The sequence below is a fragment of the Desmodus rotundus genome, chromosome 12, assembly GCF_022682495.2.
Source record: "Desmodus rotundus isolate HL8 chromosome 12, HLdesRot8A.1, whole genome shotgun sequence".
NCBI classification, from domain to species: Eukaryota; Metazoa; Chordata; class Mammalia; order Chiroptera; family Phyllostomidae; genus Desmodus; species Desmodus rotundus.
The window spans coordinates 60,518,197-60,534,106 of record NC_071398.1 but is presented as its reverse complement, the minus strand read 5'-3'; the positions used below and the strand labels follow the sequence as shown (position 1 = coordinate 60,534,106).

The 15,910-nt window shown below is 42.3% G+C and overlaps 1 protein-coding gene across 1 annotated transcript; it reads left to right on the top strand.

The window, feature by feature from the left end:
- The first annotated feature begins 48 nt into the window (after positions 1-48).
- PSMA5 (proteasome 20S subunit alpha 5) lies at positions 49-15,903 on the top strand. The gene is made up of 9 exons (XM_024570617.3): positions 49-206; positions 3,898-3,964; positions 7,173-7,299; positions 9,411-9,478; positions 10,412-10,519; positions 10,658-10,716; positions 11,294-11,396; positions 12,433-12,519; positions 15,663-15,903. The coding sequence occupies exons 1-9, from the start codon at positions 178-180 to the stop codon at positions 15,738-15,740; spliced, it is 726 nt and encodes a 241-aa protein (XP_024426385.1). The 5' UTR covers positions 49-177; the 3' UTR covers positions 15,741-15,903.
- Positions 15,904-15,910: the final 7 nt, after the last annotated feature.

The following is a 15,910-nucleotide window of genomic DNA, read 5'->3' as shown; positions in this document are numbered from 1 at the left end:
ACTATGTACAACCAATAGGAGGCAGGCGCAGGAGGGCGGGCTGAGGGGGTCGCGGGCGCACGCGCAGTTGGGAGTGGGGCCTCGGTTCTGTGGCGGTGTGGGGAGTTGCGTGCCGGTGCGCTCGTGTAGGCTCTCAAAATCCGCGCGTAATCGCTGCCGCTTTCTCCTACCCTAGCCATGTTCCTGACCCGGTCTGAGTACGACAGGTATGTGCGGCAAGGGAAAATGGGGTTGGAGTTGTGGGTGGGCAGGCCAGGGGCCCAACTTCGGCCTGGGTTCTGCCGTGTCATGGGGCGCTCCAGGAACCCGGGCTGGTCCAGCTTGGGGATCTCTTGTCCTCCCAACCGCCCGCTGTGATTCCCCAAGATATACTTGTGTTTATCGGCCGTCCTAGTCCTACCGCTGAGTCACTGCTGGGTCCTAACTCGGTGCGGAAGCGAGAAGCCCTGTTTTGTGCTTGGGGAAGGAGGCTGAGGGGCGGTACTCCGACCTTTAACCCGGAGAAGGCTAGAGGTCCCCCCCCTACCCCGTTCATCTTTTCTTGCTACCTTTATAAAAAATGTAAACGCGCTGCCTGGAAGAAAAAGCAACTAGAGAATATTTACTGAGTTTGGTAATGTCAGCTCTTCTTTTCTTTTAGGAAAAGAACCTCGTTTTCCATTTCTTAGTGATGGGAATAGAGCAGCCTTTCCTTTGAGATGTAGTAGGGCATGCTGGGACGTACGGTTTCCGCAAAAGCGCGAAGGCAATCTCAGCTGTGCCCACATACAGTGTCTGGAGTCTGACTTTAGAGGAACTGGTATTTAGAGTGGTTCTCAAAAGTTTTCTCATCGTGCCGATTCCACTAGCCCTAGGCATCTCTGACTTTTTAAAGAGTTTAAGGCAAACCGGATCTGGTTTCTAAATCAAAATTGAGACTGTTACGTTTATTTTAAAAATACTTCTCAGAGCTTGGAAATATTAAGTAGTATGAAATTGCACATATGCTGCAGACAATTTTACTTTCAGTTTCTGTTTTGATCAGTTCAGTTTAAACATGGCTTTTTAAGAAATATTTATTTATTTATTTATTTAGGCTAGAAAAGGCAGATGTTTTCTTTCTACTAGCTGGCTGGAGAAGCTGCCTTTCTTGTCAGGTATTCATAGACGCTGTCAGAAGTTCTGTCACCTGAAACTACAACTTTATCCTTTTACTGACTCTGTAGTATGTAGTATGTGAGATTTTAAAACTGACATCTTTTCCCGTTGTCCTATGAAATGACTTTGTTAGTCAATATTTAGCTTCAAGATCATTGAAGTTTTACTTAACATCTTTATTTTGCTTTGTGTCATTCATTTTTTGTATCTTCCCAAGAAGGTCTAAAATGCAGCCCTTTTTAATTTAAATTTTAGCTGATGTATTTTACTTGAATGTATGCTGTGTATAAGGCACTGTTCTAGTTGCTGGCCACACAACAGTGAACAAAATCAAGATCCTCACCCCATAGGGGAGGCTGTCTTTTAAAGAACTGTTGAAAAAAATAACTACAGTATGAATCAGATTTACATTCATGTCACTAGAGACATTCAACACTGGGAATTTTGATGAATTATATTCAGTTTTAGGGGGTCATGGAAAACACAAAGGAGCTGATATATAAAATGAGTCTTGAGAAAGTATGGTTTTGATAAAGATGGACAGTGAAAGTCAAGAGTTTTGAGGCAGAGACTGTAGGGTGTACAAACAAGGAGCATTGGAAAGCACAGTACATATTTGGGAAATTCCAGTCTGTCTGACACATGATAATGTATGGGAATAGTGGCAGATAGGGGAAGATAGGATGGTCCTAGATATTGAGTGGTTTTTACCATGAAGCTGAGGAGTGTGGGTCTTACTCTGCAGGTAACTGGGTGCCATAACTTTTGTTTTAAGAAGTTACACGGTCATAATTGTTATAGAGATTAATGGCCTGGCTTAGGGGAAAGAGTGAGTCAATACCAGTTAGAAGGCTATTGCACTAGTTCGGTGGAAATAATGAGGGCATTGAGAATGGAAGAGAGTGTTGGGTGACTGTGTAGGAGGAATTGATGCACATTGATATGACTTGGCATATGGTTAATACGGGAGAAGATGGGGAGGAATGAATTAGAATATTCAGAATTTCTAGCTTAGGGACCAAGGAGATGGGAGGTGTTTTCAAATAAAACTGGAATGGGAATGTCAGGAGGAGTCGATTTTGCAAGGACGCTGGATTTAAAGAGAGATTTCAGACTGGAGAGTGTCGAATGTCCGGTGCTGTGGGGACATGCAAGGAAGCGCTCAGGAGGCATCTAGATTAACAAGGGAAGAGGTCAGATTGGTGATGGTGATTTGGAAGTGGGAGGCAGTACTTGGCATAGATGAAGGAACCCTGGAAACAGTAAAGTTTAAGAGGGCCAAGAACAGAACCCCATGTTATGAAGGACACAGTAATACATCACTAGAGTGAAGTTTCTGAGTTAGAATGAAAATACTACATTGGAGTAGTACTTTACACTTGACAAAGTTTTCACGCTCTGTGCAGTTCAGTACTGATGGTCTTGTGACGAGGCAGGATAGGGTTGTTTTGTTTTTCCATTTGAAGGAATTAAAGTAAGTGGCAGAACAAGAACTTAATCCCAGGTCTTAGTTCTTCTGTCCTCAGACTTTTTTCCCAGTGATTAAAAAACAAACAAACAAAATCTTCCTTAGAGTCCTAAACTTCCTTTTAAATACTCCCAGGGATGTTACCTCTGGGGCCCACAGGTGGCTGTGGGGGGGGCGGGGTGGCAGGACCCTCATTTCACCCCTGATTTAGCCCCAGTGACTCCTGGAGGCCGTCTAGTGGAATAGTTGAAGCTTGGGCTCTGTAGTCAGGTTACTTAAATTCTAATTTCAGCTCTGCCTCCTACATGCTGAGTGCCTTTGGGCAAATTACTTAACCTCCTAGTCCCTCAACTTCCTCATCTATAAAATAGTATCTACCTTGGAATACTACTTCATAGGATTGTTTTAAGGGATTGAGTTAAACCATTTAAAGGTTTATAATAGTACCAGACATACAGTAGTTATGTAGTAAATGTCAACTTGTATTATTTATTTTATATTTTGGGGATTTATATAAAACTTTTAAAAGAAGAGTTTTTGATAAAACAAATCTGAAAACACTATGCTATATCATATTCTATGTCTCAAAATCCAGACTCCACAAACCAAGAATCATAACTATTTTCATTCAGTTCAAATATTTTTAAAGTGTCCACTGTGCTAAAAGCTTTTCTAGCCAGGACCATTATTGGTGCCTCTTCTCCATCGGAATTCCCACCAGGCTGGCACAAGGAGGGGTGGGGAGGTGTTCGGAGAGAAAAGCAGTCTGCCACGCAGTTGGTATAAATACTTACTGACTGAATGGACTAGCTTAGGCTGTAGGGACTACACAGATCTCAGTCTGTTGTTAAGGTAACAGTACTAGTTCATGCAAATAAATAGAGCAAACCTGTGACTGACTTTTACTAAAAAGTAAGATATTAACATCAAATGCAATGGGAAGATGATATGGATAAATGCATGTTTTTTGGGGAATTGCCTGATAGTTTGGGGGCATGCATTTACTAAAGGAATTCCAGATTGATTCAGCATTGAGGCAGAAAGTCACCTGCTCTCCTTGGGCCAGTTTGAAGACTTCCTGGGAGTGGAGCAGAAGTGTTCTGTATATCGCTTCCATTCCTTGGAAAGCTGTAACGTACACACACACAGAAGCTACAGATTGTTGTGGGCAAGGAGTAACGACCACATGCACATCCTGTGGCCATTTGAGCTGGATGTTTAGTAACTTGAGTTTAGTGTCTCTATGCTTATTTTTTCTGACAATTCTTTATACCTTCTTTTTTAAATTATAGGGGTGTAAATACTTTTTCTCCTGAAGGAAGATTGTTTCAAGTGGAATATGCTATTGAGGCTATCAAGGTATAGTATCAAGTGGCGTAGTTTTTGAAATTTCATGACAACTTAACGCTTTGCTGGTAGACCATTTAGAGTAAACGTGTGTTCTCAATTCCTTTAGAAAATGTTCTTTACCTCCCTTTAACCAACCACTAATTAACCATTTTAGTAGCAATTTCAGTCCCATTCCTAAAATCTGTTTTAAAGCTTTTTGAATAGATACCTGCTTCATAATTATGTAAGTAGCTTTGTCTCAGTGGATTGGATGGCTCTGTTTGTGTTCATAATCTTCTTGACTATAAAGGGGGTGGGGAATAGAAGTTCAAAGAGTTAGCATTGGGAGGTATTTTTAACAAGTCGTTCAACTGATCACCTGTATTCTTGGTAAGGTTGTGAATTTGTATGTGACTGAATAAGAGATATTCCATGTTCTGTAATTTAGTAACAAAATTGAATAGTTCAAAACGAGTATTCAAAAAATTAGAAAGTAAGCTAAAGTTCTCATGTAGGAACTATATTTGTTGGGTGAGGGATGATTTAAATTCTGGCTTATGTCGTCTAGGATAAGGTCCAGGCATCGGCATTTTTGAGAACTCCCCCAGTGATTCTAATGTCTAGCAAGAGTTGAGAATCACTGGCCCAGTCCAGACTTTCACCTTGTGCCTCAGTCTGCGCTACATCCCCAGACAGCCTCTACTTGTATAGTTCCGGTGACAAAATATTTTCTCATTATGTAAATCATTCTGTTTAGAAATAGTTCTTAATGAATTAGAAATTTATCCTTGTATTGAATCAAAAGTCAAACTTCCTGAAGTGTCGTTTATTTGGTTCTAGTTCTGCTTTTGAACCACACACGATGTTTAAACCTCTTCCATAAGACATTTCCTCAGATGACTGGAGAGAGCTATTGTGTTTCCTTCTAAGCTACCTCTTCTGGAAAGAGTGCATGGGAAGAAACAGTTGCATGAGAATCTGGAAAGGGGGAAAAGAGATTTCGATTAGCTGGGACATAGAAGTGAAGGAGGAAGTGCTGTGATAGATAGTGGGACAGAAATTGATGGGCCAGCTTCGAGTGTCTGTTTTCACTTCTGGTCATCTTTGCCCTGTATTGAAACCACACATTACTCTGAAGTAAGAGCCTACCAGAATTCCAAGCTGTGGTGTTCATTTTGAGCCCCAGCTAAGACAACAGTTCTGCCCATTTTGGGGGTTCTCCTTTAAGCCCCTTACTGCTAGTAATTTCTAGATTGCTTAGAGATAATGGGATGGTATCTGATCTCCCTAGCCCTAGATAGTGATGTGGCTCTTAATGGATGCAATTTAACCCTTGTGAAAATTCAGGCTCTTTGGTGTTTAAATAATGTGGCTGTTGCCCTGGCAACTTGTGAGTGGCCAATGAGAAAGCGATTTGATAACTGTAAGGATTCAGTAGTATGAAAGCAGCTGGAGAGATGACTAAAAATGGCTGACAGTAGAAATGACCCCTTGGAGATACTGCACGGTGGCATGGGTGACACGTAGCCAGCAGAGGTGGGAAGAATGCCTTTAGAGTCGGTGTCTCGGGGGCAGGAGTGAAAATCTGTGTCAGTGTCAGAATTACTGTATTACACTGAGCATCTGGACGTTGGTTGCTATTGTAGTGAGTTTTATTAAAGAAACACTACAGAGAGTTCACATGTTCCTTCTTTTCCCTTCTTCTCCCCGGGCCCCAACAAGGGGGAAGGGGGTGGAGTTTAGGCAAAATTGTAATCTAGAAATATCTGGGCGTAAATGTAAGTGTACAAAACAAAATTATCTTGATTTTGATGTATTTTAGAACCTATCTCATGCTGTCATGTTGTTATGCATATGATTCATGGAATTCTTTGGAATCCTGTGCAGTAACAGGCTTCAGGAGTCTGATGCTCACAGTGGCAGCCATTTCTTTGTAGAGCTAACTAAAGACAGTGGTAACTCAGAGGTGAGAGCCCAGAGTCTGGGAAGGCTTTATTAATGATGGGTGGGCTTGGATAGGCGGGGAGACAGCATGAGCAGAGGGGCAAGGGTAGCAGAAAATATAGCATGGGAAGATGAGCCGGGCTGTACCTGAGGGATTTTGTTGGAGAATAATGAGTAATAAGGTTGGAAGAGAAAAGTGGAATTAGTTATTGAGAACTCTGGAAGCTTATTTGGATTTGATGTTACAGGCAATATAGGGAGATACTAGCTTTTCAGAGAAGTGGTATAATGAAAGTAGCCTTTTATTAGGTCTGTCAGGCCATAATGTGAAAGGTACATTGGGAGAGAGAAATTAAAGACAGGAGACTGAATAGGAACCAGTAGAAGTAAGCTATGCAAATAAGAATAACTAACATTTGTTGCTCATTTATTATGTGCTAGGCATCATTTTAACCATTTTAATGTGTTAATTTACCCTTCTTGGTATAAGCGTTATTATTGTTATCCCCATTTTGCAGACAAGGAAACTGAGACAGAGGGGTAGGTGATGGGGATAGGGAGGTGAAATTAAGCCATATTGTGGAACACTAGTGACCTCGAAAACTTAGTATTTTTACCTTGGTAATGGTTTTTCTTTTTTTCTATTTTTTTTTTTAAGATTTTATTTACTTATTTTTAGAGAGGGGAAGGGAGGGAGAAAGAGGGAGAGAAATATCAATGTGTGGTTGCCTCTGGCATGCTTCTCACCAGGGACCTGGCCCACAACCACAATCCAGGCATGTGCCCTGACTGGGAATCGAACCAGTGACCCTCTGGTTCACAGGCTGGCGCTCAATCCACTGACCCACACCAGCCAGGGCTTTCCTTTTTTTTTTTTTTTTTTTAAGTAAATTATTTTTCTGGAGTTACATAGATTTGAGGAATATCACCTTTTAGAACAGATAAGATAACAGAGGTGAAAAGAAACGAGGTCTAGAAAAAACTAGAGTTTTATTACTTCCTTGCCCAGTGTGTTTAGAACTTCAGAATCTGCCCCTCTCCAAAATACTGGCATAAAAGTTGGTTGTTTTGCAGATACTTTCGAGACCTTATTGAATTTCCCCTTTGGAGGCACAAAATTCTGTAAATCAGTGCTCTTGCCATCGACAGGAGCGGGGTGCTCTATACTCTCTCTCTGTGCTGGCTGTGGCCGATCGAGGCGTCTCTCTTGTGAAGACAGACAGAAAAGTTCCGGGGGGGTATGTGAGACTGTCCTTTGACCTTCGTGTGATAACCATGACACGTTTCTCTTCAGCTTGGTTCTACAGCCATTGGGATCCAGACGTCAGAGGGGGTGTGCCTAGCTGTGGAGAAGCGGATTACCTCCCCACTCATGGAGCCAAGCAGCATTGAGAAAATTGTAGAGATTGATGCTCACATAGGTAAGGAGTAGAGAGAAGCTGCCGTGTGGGATCAGGTCCAGGCCAACTCCCTCATTAGCTGTCGATTTCCAGGCAGTAGGCCAGTGTGCATAATATAGGCGTAGGAAGCACTTGTAGGGCTCGTTTACTTCCTAAAGTTCCTTCCTCCCTCAAATTTAGACTCTGTAAATGTGGTGATTGTTGAAGCATGTAAAGGTTGAATCAAAGGCCAGCTCCCTATGATGGCTGGGTCTTCATTGATACATAACATTAGCCCGGTAGGAGGCCACTGGGAGCTGAGGGTTCTCGTGAAGCAGAGGATGGTATAGGAAGCTAGAGCTGTTCACTAAAAAAGAGGAGTCCTTAAGGATCTTCACATCTTCACATCTATCTTTTTACTCCCTATCTCCTATTCACCGCCCCTCCCTTTTGTTTTGTCTCTATTGTAATTCCCCTGCCTTAGCTTTAACATCGTTGTAGTGAGTAGTTCTGCTTATTTATAGCATGGCATTTTAGTTGGCTGTCCAAATTTTCTTAACCTATCTAGTCATCTAATTATGAAACATTGGTAAAATAATTGCTTGAAGGCATCCAAACCAAATGCCATGGTAACTCTGGGAGCTTAATATTATCTCTTTTCATAGATACAGAAACTGAGATTTAGTCCTTTAATATTAGAACATTGTGTCGACTTTATGTCAAGTCACCTGTCTTTTGGAGGTAGGTCAGTGTTACTTCATTCAACAAGTTGAGAGCCTACTATGTGCCAGACATTGTGCTAGTCACCAGGGGTGCAGAGAGGAATGAGACATAACCCTTGTCTTCTAGAAGCATACAGTCTAATCGTGGAGGCGAACGTGCAAATAAGTGCAGTTCAGTGACATCGATATTAAGAATGGCTGCTGCGTGTGCTCAGCTGGGGTGCAGAGGAGGAAATAATTAGTTTTGCCTGAGGTCCATGGTAGTGGGGCTTTCAGAAAAGGATTCCATAAAGGTGATGCTTGAGCTGAGTTGAATTCTACAAGATAAGGAAGGAAGTTTTACCAAGTGAACAATGTGTGGCTATAACAGAGTAAAGCAATCTTACCAGAGGAAATGGAAAGGAGGAGAGCCTTGCTGTGTAAAATACACGATACCCTGGCACAGCAGTTTGATATGACCGAGAGGTAGACGGGCTGTGGCAAGAAAGGAGTCTGGGAAAGAGCCTAAACTTGGTCCTTTTGCTTTGATGGGAAAGGTTTTAAGCATTGAGGTAATAACAGATTTGGGTTTTAGAAAGACCATTCTGATAGCCCTGTTGAAGGTAGAGTGAAAGGGGCTGAGACTGGAGGCGGGGAGACCAGGTAAGCTTGTTTTTAATCCAAAGAGAAATGAGGACTTTACCTAGGGGTGGGGCCAGAGAGTGGAGAGGTAAGGACTAACAACAGCCTTGTTAATCAGATAGAGTTTGATAGAATTTGGGACGTGATTGGTTCTGGGGGCCAAGGAAGAAGAGTCTAGAAGGGAAGTAACTTGAGTTGTGAATTGTATATTCAAGTAGATACAGTAAGGGAGTCATCTGGCATGATTTATAGGTTGAGACATGGGGGCGAGGTGTGGGCTGCAGATTTAGGTTTGAGTCCTGGCATGTAAAGGAACGGCCATAAACTTATTACCTTGGACCATCAGGCAAATTTGCCCACTAACATATTAGTTGGTTTGTGTTTGGTCGGGGAAATGAAAAGGTTTGATTTTATTCTGGGGTCTTCCATCGAAGCTCACAGTAAGATGGTAATTTTTTTTCCTTATTTCTCCTGTTGGGGTATTGGTGTTTGCTTAGTTTGAAAGCATGTTATGGTCTGCAAAGAGCGATAAAGGGATGTAATATGTGGAGATTCATATTTGATTAGCTGTTTTTCTCTTCTATCTTAATAGCTGGACTTCTTTGTCATTGTAGATGGTTTTTTATTTGTTTGTAATAAATTATACTTGGAGTTCAGTGCAGATAATTTCCCATCCGATCTCTTGGGTATATTGGTGTGGGATTGCTGAATGGCACCTTGGTTCCACTGCAGAATTTCAGTATTTCCTGAATGAATGAAAGAGTTTTATAAGGATTTGGCCGCTGGGTTACTGTTGCTTTTACATTACAGGTTGTGCCATGAGTGGGCTAATTGCTGATGCTAAGACTTTAATTGATAAAGCCAGAGTGGAGACACAGGTAAACTTAGCATCATCTCTCCTTTTCACCAGGGTGCTTGAGTTTCTTGTTTAGTGCTGCTACAGCTGAGTGGGCTATATTGCAGGTTATCTGTGTTAGCATCAGACGGAGCTCCTGGGAGTGATTTGGGTAGAATCAGTAATTACAACTAGTTACAACAATTAGTTACAACTTTTGGAGGCTTGGACACTAGCCACCCAACCATCGCAGCTTTAAGGAAGTCCTGGTAAATAGTGCTGACAGTCACTTGCTCCTTTTTGATCTGCCTTCTATATGCAAGCATCGCTCTGTTCCCTGACTTTCTGTGGGAGCACATAGCAGGAGGTAAACAGAGCTGAAGGACATTCTCCCCCCAGCCACCTTTGCTGCTGGGCTTGCAAATAGCTGTTCTCCCGTGGGGAGTAATAACAGGTACCAGTTGACAAATGCTGGTCAGGAATACTGATTTTTTTTTTTTTTTTTTTAACTGAGCACCTGCTGCCTGGAGGGCAAGACTAGTAAGAAAAAAAATGTGATGGGTAAAATTTTTTGCACTTATTTGCAAATTTGCTGTCAGTACTTACGTGAGAATAAGTCATTTAATTTGAATACCAGCAGAATGATAAGATAGGATCTTGAGGGAAAGTGGCACCCAGCTCTTCACATTCCTTTTGTGAAAGACTAAGCTGGGTGCTGTGAGGGGTTAACTGTTTTTCCAGGGAGCAGTCCAGCACTGCTTAGGGTCCTTTGATAACAGTTCATCTCAGAGCATTTCTCCTTCTCCCATGAAGCCCCAAGCATTCACGTTTAGTGTTAAGGAAGACACCCTGGAACTTGAGGCTTCGCTTCCAAGCACAGTTCAAGGGTGGGGCAGGGGGCCTGTGCAGTGGCCTGGTGGGGCTGCTCGCACGCCCTTCTCTTTGGAAGGCAGACCATGCTTGGCTCCTCTTCCAGAACCACTGGTTCACCTACAATGAGACGATGACGGTGGAGAGTGTGACCCAGGCGGTGTCCAATCTGGCTCTACAGTTTGGAGAAGAAGATGCAGATCCGGGTGCCATGGTGAGTGGGGCTTGTGTCCAGTTTCCTGGCTGTTCTGTGGGACCAAGGACATTTGTCCTCTAAACATAGCTTTCCCAGCCACTCCCCCATCCCCCCTTCATAGCCAGTTATCTTAATGCCTCTTGTTTTTGGTTCTAGTCTCGTCCCTTTGGAGTAGCACTGTTATTTGGAGGAGTTGATGAGAAAGGACCTCAGCTGTAAGAACCATTTTGCTATATTTTTTTCTGCTTTCTTTTTGGGAGAATTATTTTAATTTGGGTTGGAGACTTGGTAGTTTAAATTAACTGAGATTAGTGTTGTAAAAAGCAAAGAGCTTCTAACTGCTGAAGTTCAGCGGTTCTGTGTTATTTATACAAAGTCAGATTTGGGGATCCTTTGAAGAACTCCCCTGTTAGAACCAGGGCTGATTCTGGGAAGTAGAAGGAACTTGGTTCCCTTAGTCAGGGGATGTGTTTGAGAGCTTTGCTTTGGAACGTTGATCTGATCCCTGTCCGCAAACGTGTTTTGGCTAGGCATACCCCGGTGCCATATTTATATAAACTATACTCTAACTCTCTTCTCAATTCCCGAGGAAGCTTTTAGTTTGCTTAAACACCTTTGAAAAGATCAGCTTCCTCCAGGCATAGAACATCTTTTGCATTTGTGCCTCCATATTTTGTTGGAGTTTCCTGACCGTAGGCCAAGCATTTATATTTTTAGTGAGATGTTTTTACCTAAAATACCACCAGTCTTAAGCATTGTAATTCTTTTCTTTTTGGGGGGTGCGGTTTACAGGTTCCATATGGACCCCTCTGGGACCTTTGTACAGTGTGATGCTCGAGCAATTGGCTCTGCTTCAGAGGGTGCCCAGAGCTCCTTGCAAGAAGTTTATCACAAGGTAAGTAAGCGTTCTCACTTGTGGTATGTATATCTATCCTACATCTGTTCTGATAAACATTCCCACTTTCATTAGTTTTAAAGTCATGATAGCTTACATACAATAAAATGTACAGATTACGTGAGTTCTGTCTGCACCTCCTAGGGTGGAGAATACTCCCACCCCCCACCCCCCCGAGATGCTTGTCTCCTCTCCAGTCTGTCTCTCTCCCTGACAACCACGTGTACCACCACCGATTAGTTTTGTTGATTCTTGTACTTTTTAGAAATGGAATCATACCATTTTTATTTTCATGTCTGCCTTTTTTCGTTCAGCATACTGGTTTTGATCTACTTCCGTTTTTGCACACATCGGTAGTTTCTCCTCACTGCTGTGGAACACTGTGGCATAGATGTGCCACAGTCTGTTTATCCTTTATCTTCACAGCTCTCCCCAACAGGTCATACTTTCTAGTCTGCCCCTGGAAACAAGTGGGCATTTGGCACTCTTTACCTTTGTGGGATAGGAAGGCCTGGCTTTGGGTAACTTGTGGTTGAAGGCTGACACACACATCATTCAGGTGTTTTCTACAGAGTTCCCGGCTCACTTCAGCCCCTAACAGTACTGACTTTACATCTGGAGGAAGTGAAGTACAAAACGTAATAAAAAAGAGTAGATTTTCTAAACCATTGGGCTACCTTCTGAGATCATTTAGGAATTATTACTCATAGGATATCGCCAACACTATCTTGCTTCTAAATTAAAAGGAGATATCAAGAGAAGAATAGCCCTTTCCCCTTCTTCAAAGACCACTTACCATATAAAAGCTGGTAACTTAGTTCTGGTTTAAAATAAGACTTTTTTTCTCTGAATAAATGTATTCTCTTCACCATTTACTTGAATTCTAGAGGTACTTGTAATGTGCCGTACTTATTAAGATGTATGATCTATTAATAGTGGGTAGATCATTTCTTCAGGGAGGTATAGGGGGAATCGCTGAAGGGAGGAGAGATTGAGTACAATTAATGGCTACTCCCCTTGCCCTCTTTGTTTCAAGTCTATGACTCTGAAAGAAGCCATCAAGTCTTCACTCATCATCCTCAAACAAGTGATGGAGGAGAAGCTGAATGCAACCAACATAGAGGTATTTTTCTGTTTTACTGGTTTTTATTCAGATTTCTTAGCTCTGGTTACTGAAGATTGAATGGATCGAGAAAAACCACGCTTTTGTATGCCCAGTTCTTAAGAAGTTACTGGTATACTCTGCATAAGGAACTTTGGTAAGGCGGCAGTGACAGAAGCCAGAGTTCGGTGAGTTAAAGAGTGAAGGGAGGTGATGACATGGACCACACAAGAGTGTGCTGCTTTCTCAAGACACATTGACAGCAGAAGGCAGCATCCAAGAAAAGGACTTTGTCTTTTTAAGGATGGGGAAAGACTCAAAAATACTTTATGGACTGAGAAGAAACTAGGTGATAGAAAAATGTTAGAAGATACAAAAGCAGAGGTTAGATAGTGATGGAAAAGTTCTAGAAGAGGGAAGGTATGGCACAAACGAAGGAGCTGGTTTCTAAGAGTGGAATTCTTTCGCATTTTGTGTATTGAATATCCATTGTATGCCACATACCATAATAGATGACAGGAATGCAGACATAGAAAATCCAGTTCCCATTCAGGTTGTTTACTGTGTGGTGTAGGGGACGAACACATAACAACAGCTTGGGGTGACACTTCTCTAACAGCAGTAAGAGTGGACTGTCACAAGAGCACAGAGCGTACACTGGGGCCTTGGGAAAGCTTGTTGAAAGAGGTGATGTCTGGAGAAAGGACAAGAAGGTTATTCCAGGAAGAGGGAATGGCCTTGTGCAAAGGCTCAAAGATATAAAATAAAAGCATGCATATACGGGAAATTCGGGGCTTTTGTCCGAACACTGGGCTGTGTGATGTAAGATAGGGAGATGGCAAGAGGTGACACTGGAGAGGCATGGACAAGGTTCCAAGTGCTCTTGCTTAGGCGGCTCAGAGCAGATGGGAGGAAAGGAGGCGACAATGGGTGAAGATAAGGTAGGTTCGGAGGTGAATTGGGAGAGAGGTCCTATATGTTATTAGATCATCTGCTGAGTGTGGTGGGTGGATGCAACGGTGAAATTAAGGGAATGGGAAATACTTGGAAAAGCTAGATGGACAGGTATGAGTAAAAGCGTTGCTGGGCCACATTAAAATACTAGCTGATGCCCTGGCTGCTGTGGCTCAGTGGACTGAGCATGGACCTGTGAAGAAAAGGGTTGCTGGATCCATTCCCAGTCAGGGCACATCCCTGGGTTGCAGGCCAGGCCCCAGTAGGGGGCGTGCGAGAGGCAACCACACGTTGACATTTCCCTCCCTCTCTTCTTCCCTTCCCCTCTCTCTCAAAATAAATAAATAAAATATTTTTTAAAAAAACTAGCTGACTGAGGCTGGAATCACAAATTGGAAAAGACTTGCAGAGGTTTTTCAAAAGTAAAGAGATAAATAGGAAAAATCTTTCCTATTTAGGAAAAATCTCCTATTCGTTATGTAAATAAATGTATCATTATGCAGATGCAAGGGGTTGTGTTTACTCATGTCGTGATGAGTGTCTTCCTGGCGGCAGCCCTTGGTTGAGTCCTGTTAGTATCTGTTTGCAGCCTGGTTGTGCAGGGCTGTTCTATTCAGCTAGTCTGTCAGCCCCCGTAATGATTGGGGAGGACCAGCCTGTGAGCCGTGAGTGATTTGACAAGAAATCCTGTGGGCCCTCACTCTGCTCTGGTTTATTGACCTTCTGTGTCTCGTCCTTAGAGACGCAGTAGTAACATTTCTATATTTTAACATCCTTGGAATAGAACTATGGTCTATGTGGACACGAGTGAGTTGTTTTAACACATGTTTTGCAAATATATTTGGGACTCTCACATTTCACGTCATCGGATAGATCTTTCAGGAGGATCTGGTGGGGACTGCAGGCTTTGAGAAAACAGATCTTCAGGAGTTTTCAGATGTAGTCTTTCTCAATTTTAGGTGTGCACGAGGCAGGGAATAATAAACATGGAACTGGATTATGTTAATCCTGGAAGTTTTCAAATTATGTTAAATATCAGTAATGAATATTACTAACAAACGCCCTGTTATGTTAAATCTTAAAGTTAAAAAAAAGTGTGAGGAAATGACATATAAAACAAATTAAGTTCAACAGCTTTATAAGCAAAGGTGAAGTGGCACCTGTTCCTCAGTATTGCCCCAAAATAGGCACTATGTTGTCAGCAGAGATGATGGAAAACGTGGTATTTCTAGTAAATTTGAAACTGACCATCTTCTGACCCTAATCTTTCATTGCTTAAATAGATTATAATCTGGACTGCTGGTTATTATGTATAACTTTTGTCAAAACTGATTTCCTGCCAATGTTAGTAGAATCTTTTCATTGCCAGTCTTTAAAAAAAAAATTTTTGTTACATTGCCATATGGACAGTTTTAAAGAAATTAATACTTAATGATAGTTAACAGTTTTTTGGTGCTTATTATAATGTTCTAGGCCAGGGGTGTCAAACTCATTTTCACCGGGGGCCACATCAGCCTCGAGGTTGCCTTTAAAGGGCCAAATGTAGTGTTAGGACTGTATAAATGTAACTCCTCCTTAACTGGGGGCAAGGAGGTTGGTGATACCACCAGGTAGAAACAAGGTACCGGGCCGGATAAAACAAGGGGGAGGGCCAGACTCGACCCGTGGGCCTTGTGCTTGCCACCTGTGCTCTAGGCATGGTCCTTCAGCACTTTACATGTAGTAACACATTTAATGGTCATACTTACTCTAGGAATTAGGTGCTGTTATTATCCCCTTTTACCTATGAACATTGAGGCACAGAGTGGCCAGGTCACCTGCTGTCACACACAAGCTCAACTTGCAAGTATGTAAATCTGCTTTTAATATATTTCTGAAGGAACCTTTAACAGAAGAAAATACTGACCCCATGGAACTGGCTGCTGCTTTTGTGATCCTTGTTGCAGTAACTTCACGAAGTGACACTGACGCCAGGCATTTGGTTTACTAAGATGTGTGGTTAACCTCAAAATAGAAAATTTGGTCAATAAGAATGTTTATTTTGGAGTCAGAGAACTATTTTCGGAAGCTGTTGCCGGAAAGGATATCCCTGGGCCAGCAGATCCCTTTGGTTCCTCCTGACCAGCTGCATCATCACTAACCCAGCTTCTCTTTCCCATCAGCAGGCGGACTGAGCCCAGCTGATTAACCCTTCGCTGTTTTCTTTCCAGCTAGCCACCGTCCAGCCTGGCCAGAATTTCCACATGTTCACAAAGGAAGAACTTGAAGAGGTTATCAAGGACATTTAAGGAAGTGTGATCCTCAGAGCTTCTCTGGGACCATTGCAGTTCTCCTGATTGCCCTTAACTTGTATTTCCAGCTCCTATTCCTTGGAAAATCTCCAGTGTATGTGCATTTTTTAATGATGTCTGTACATAAAGGCAGTTCTGAAATAAAGAAAAACTTAAAATATTTGTTA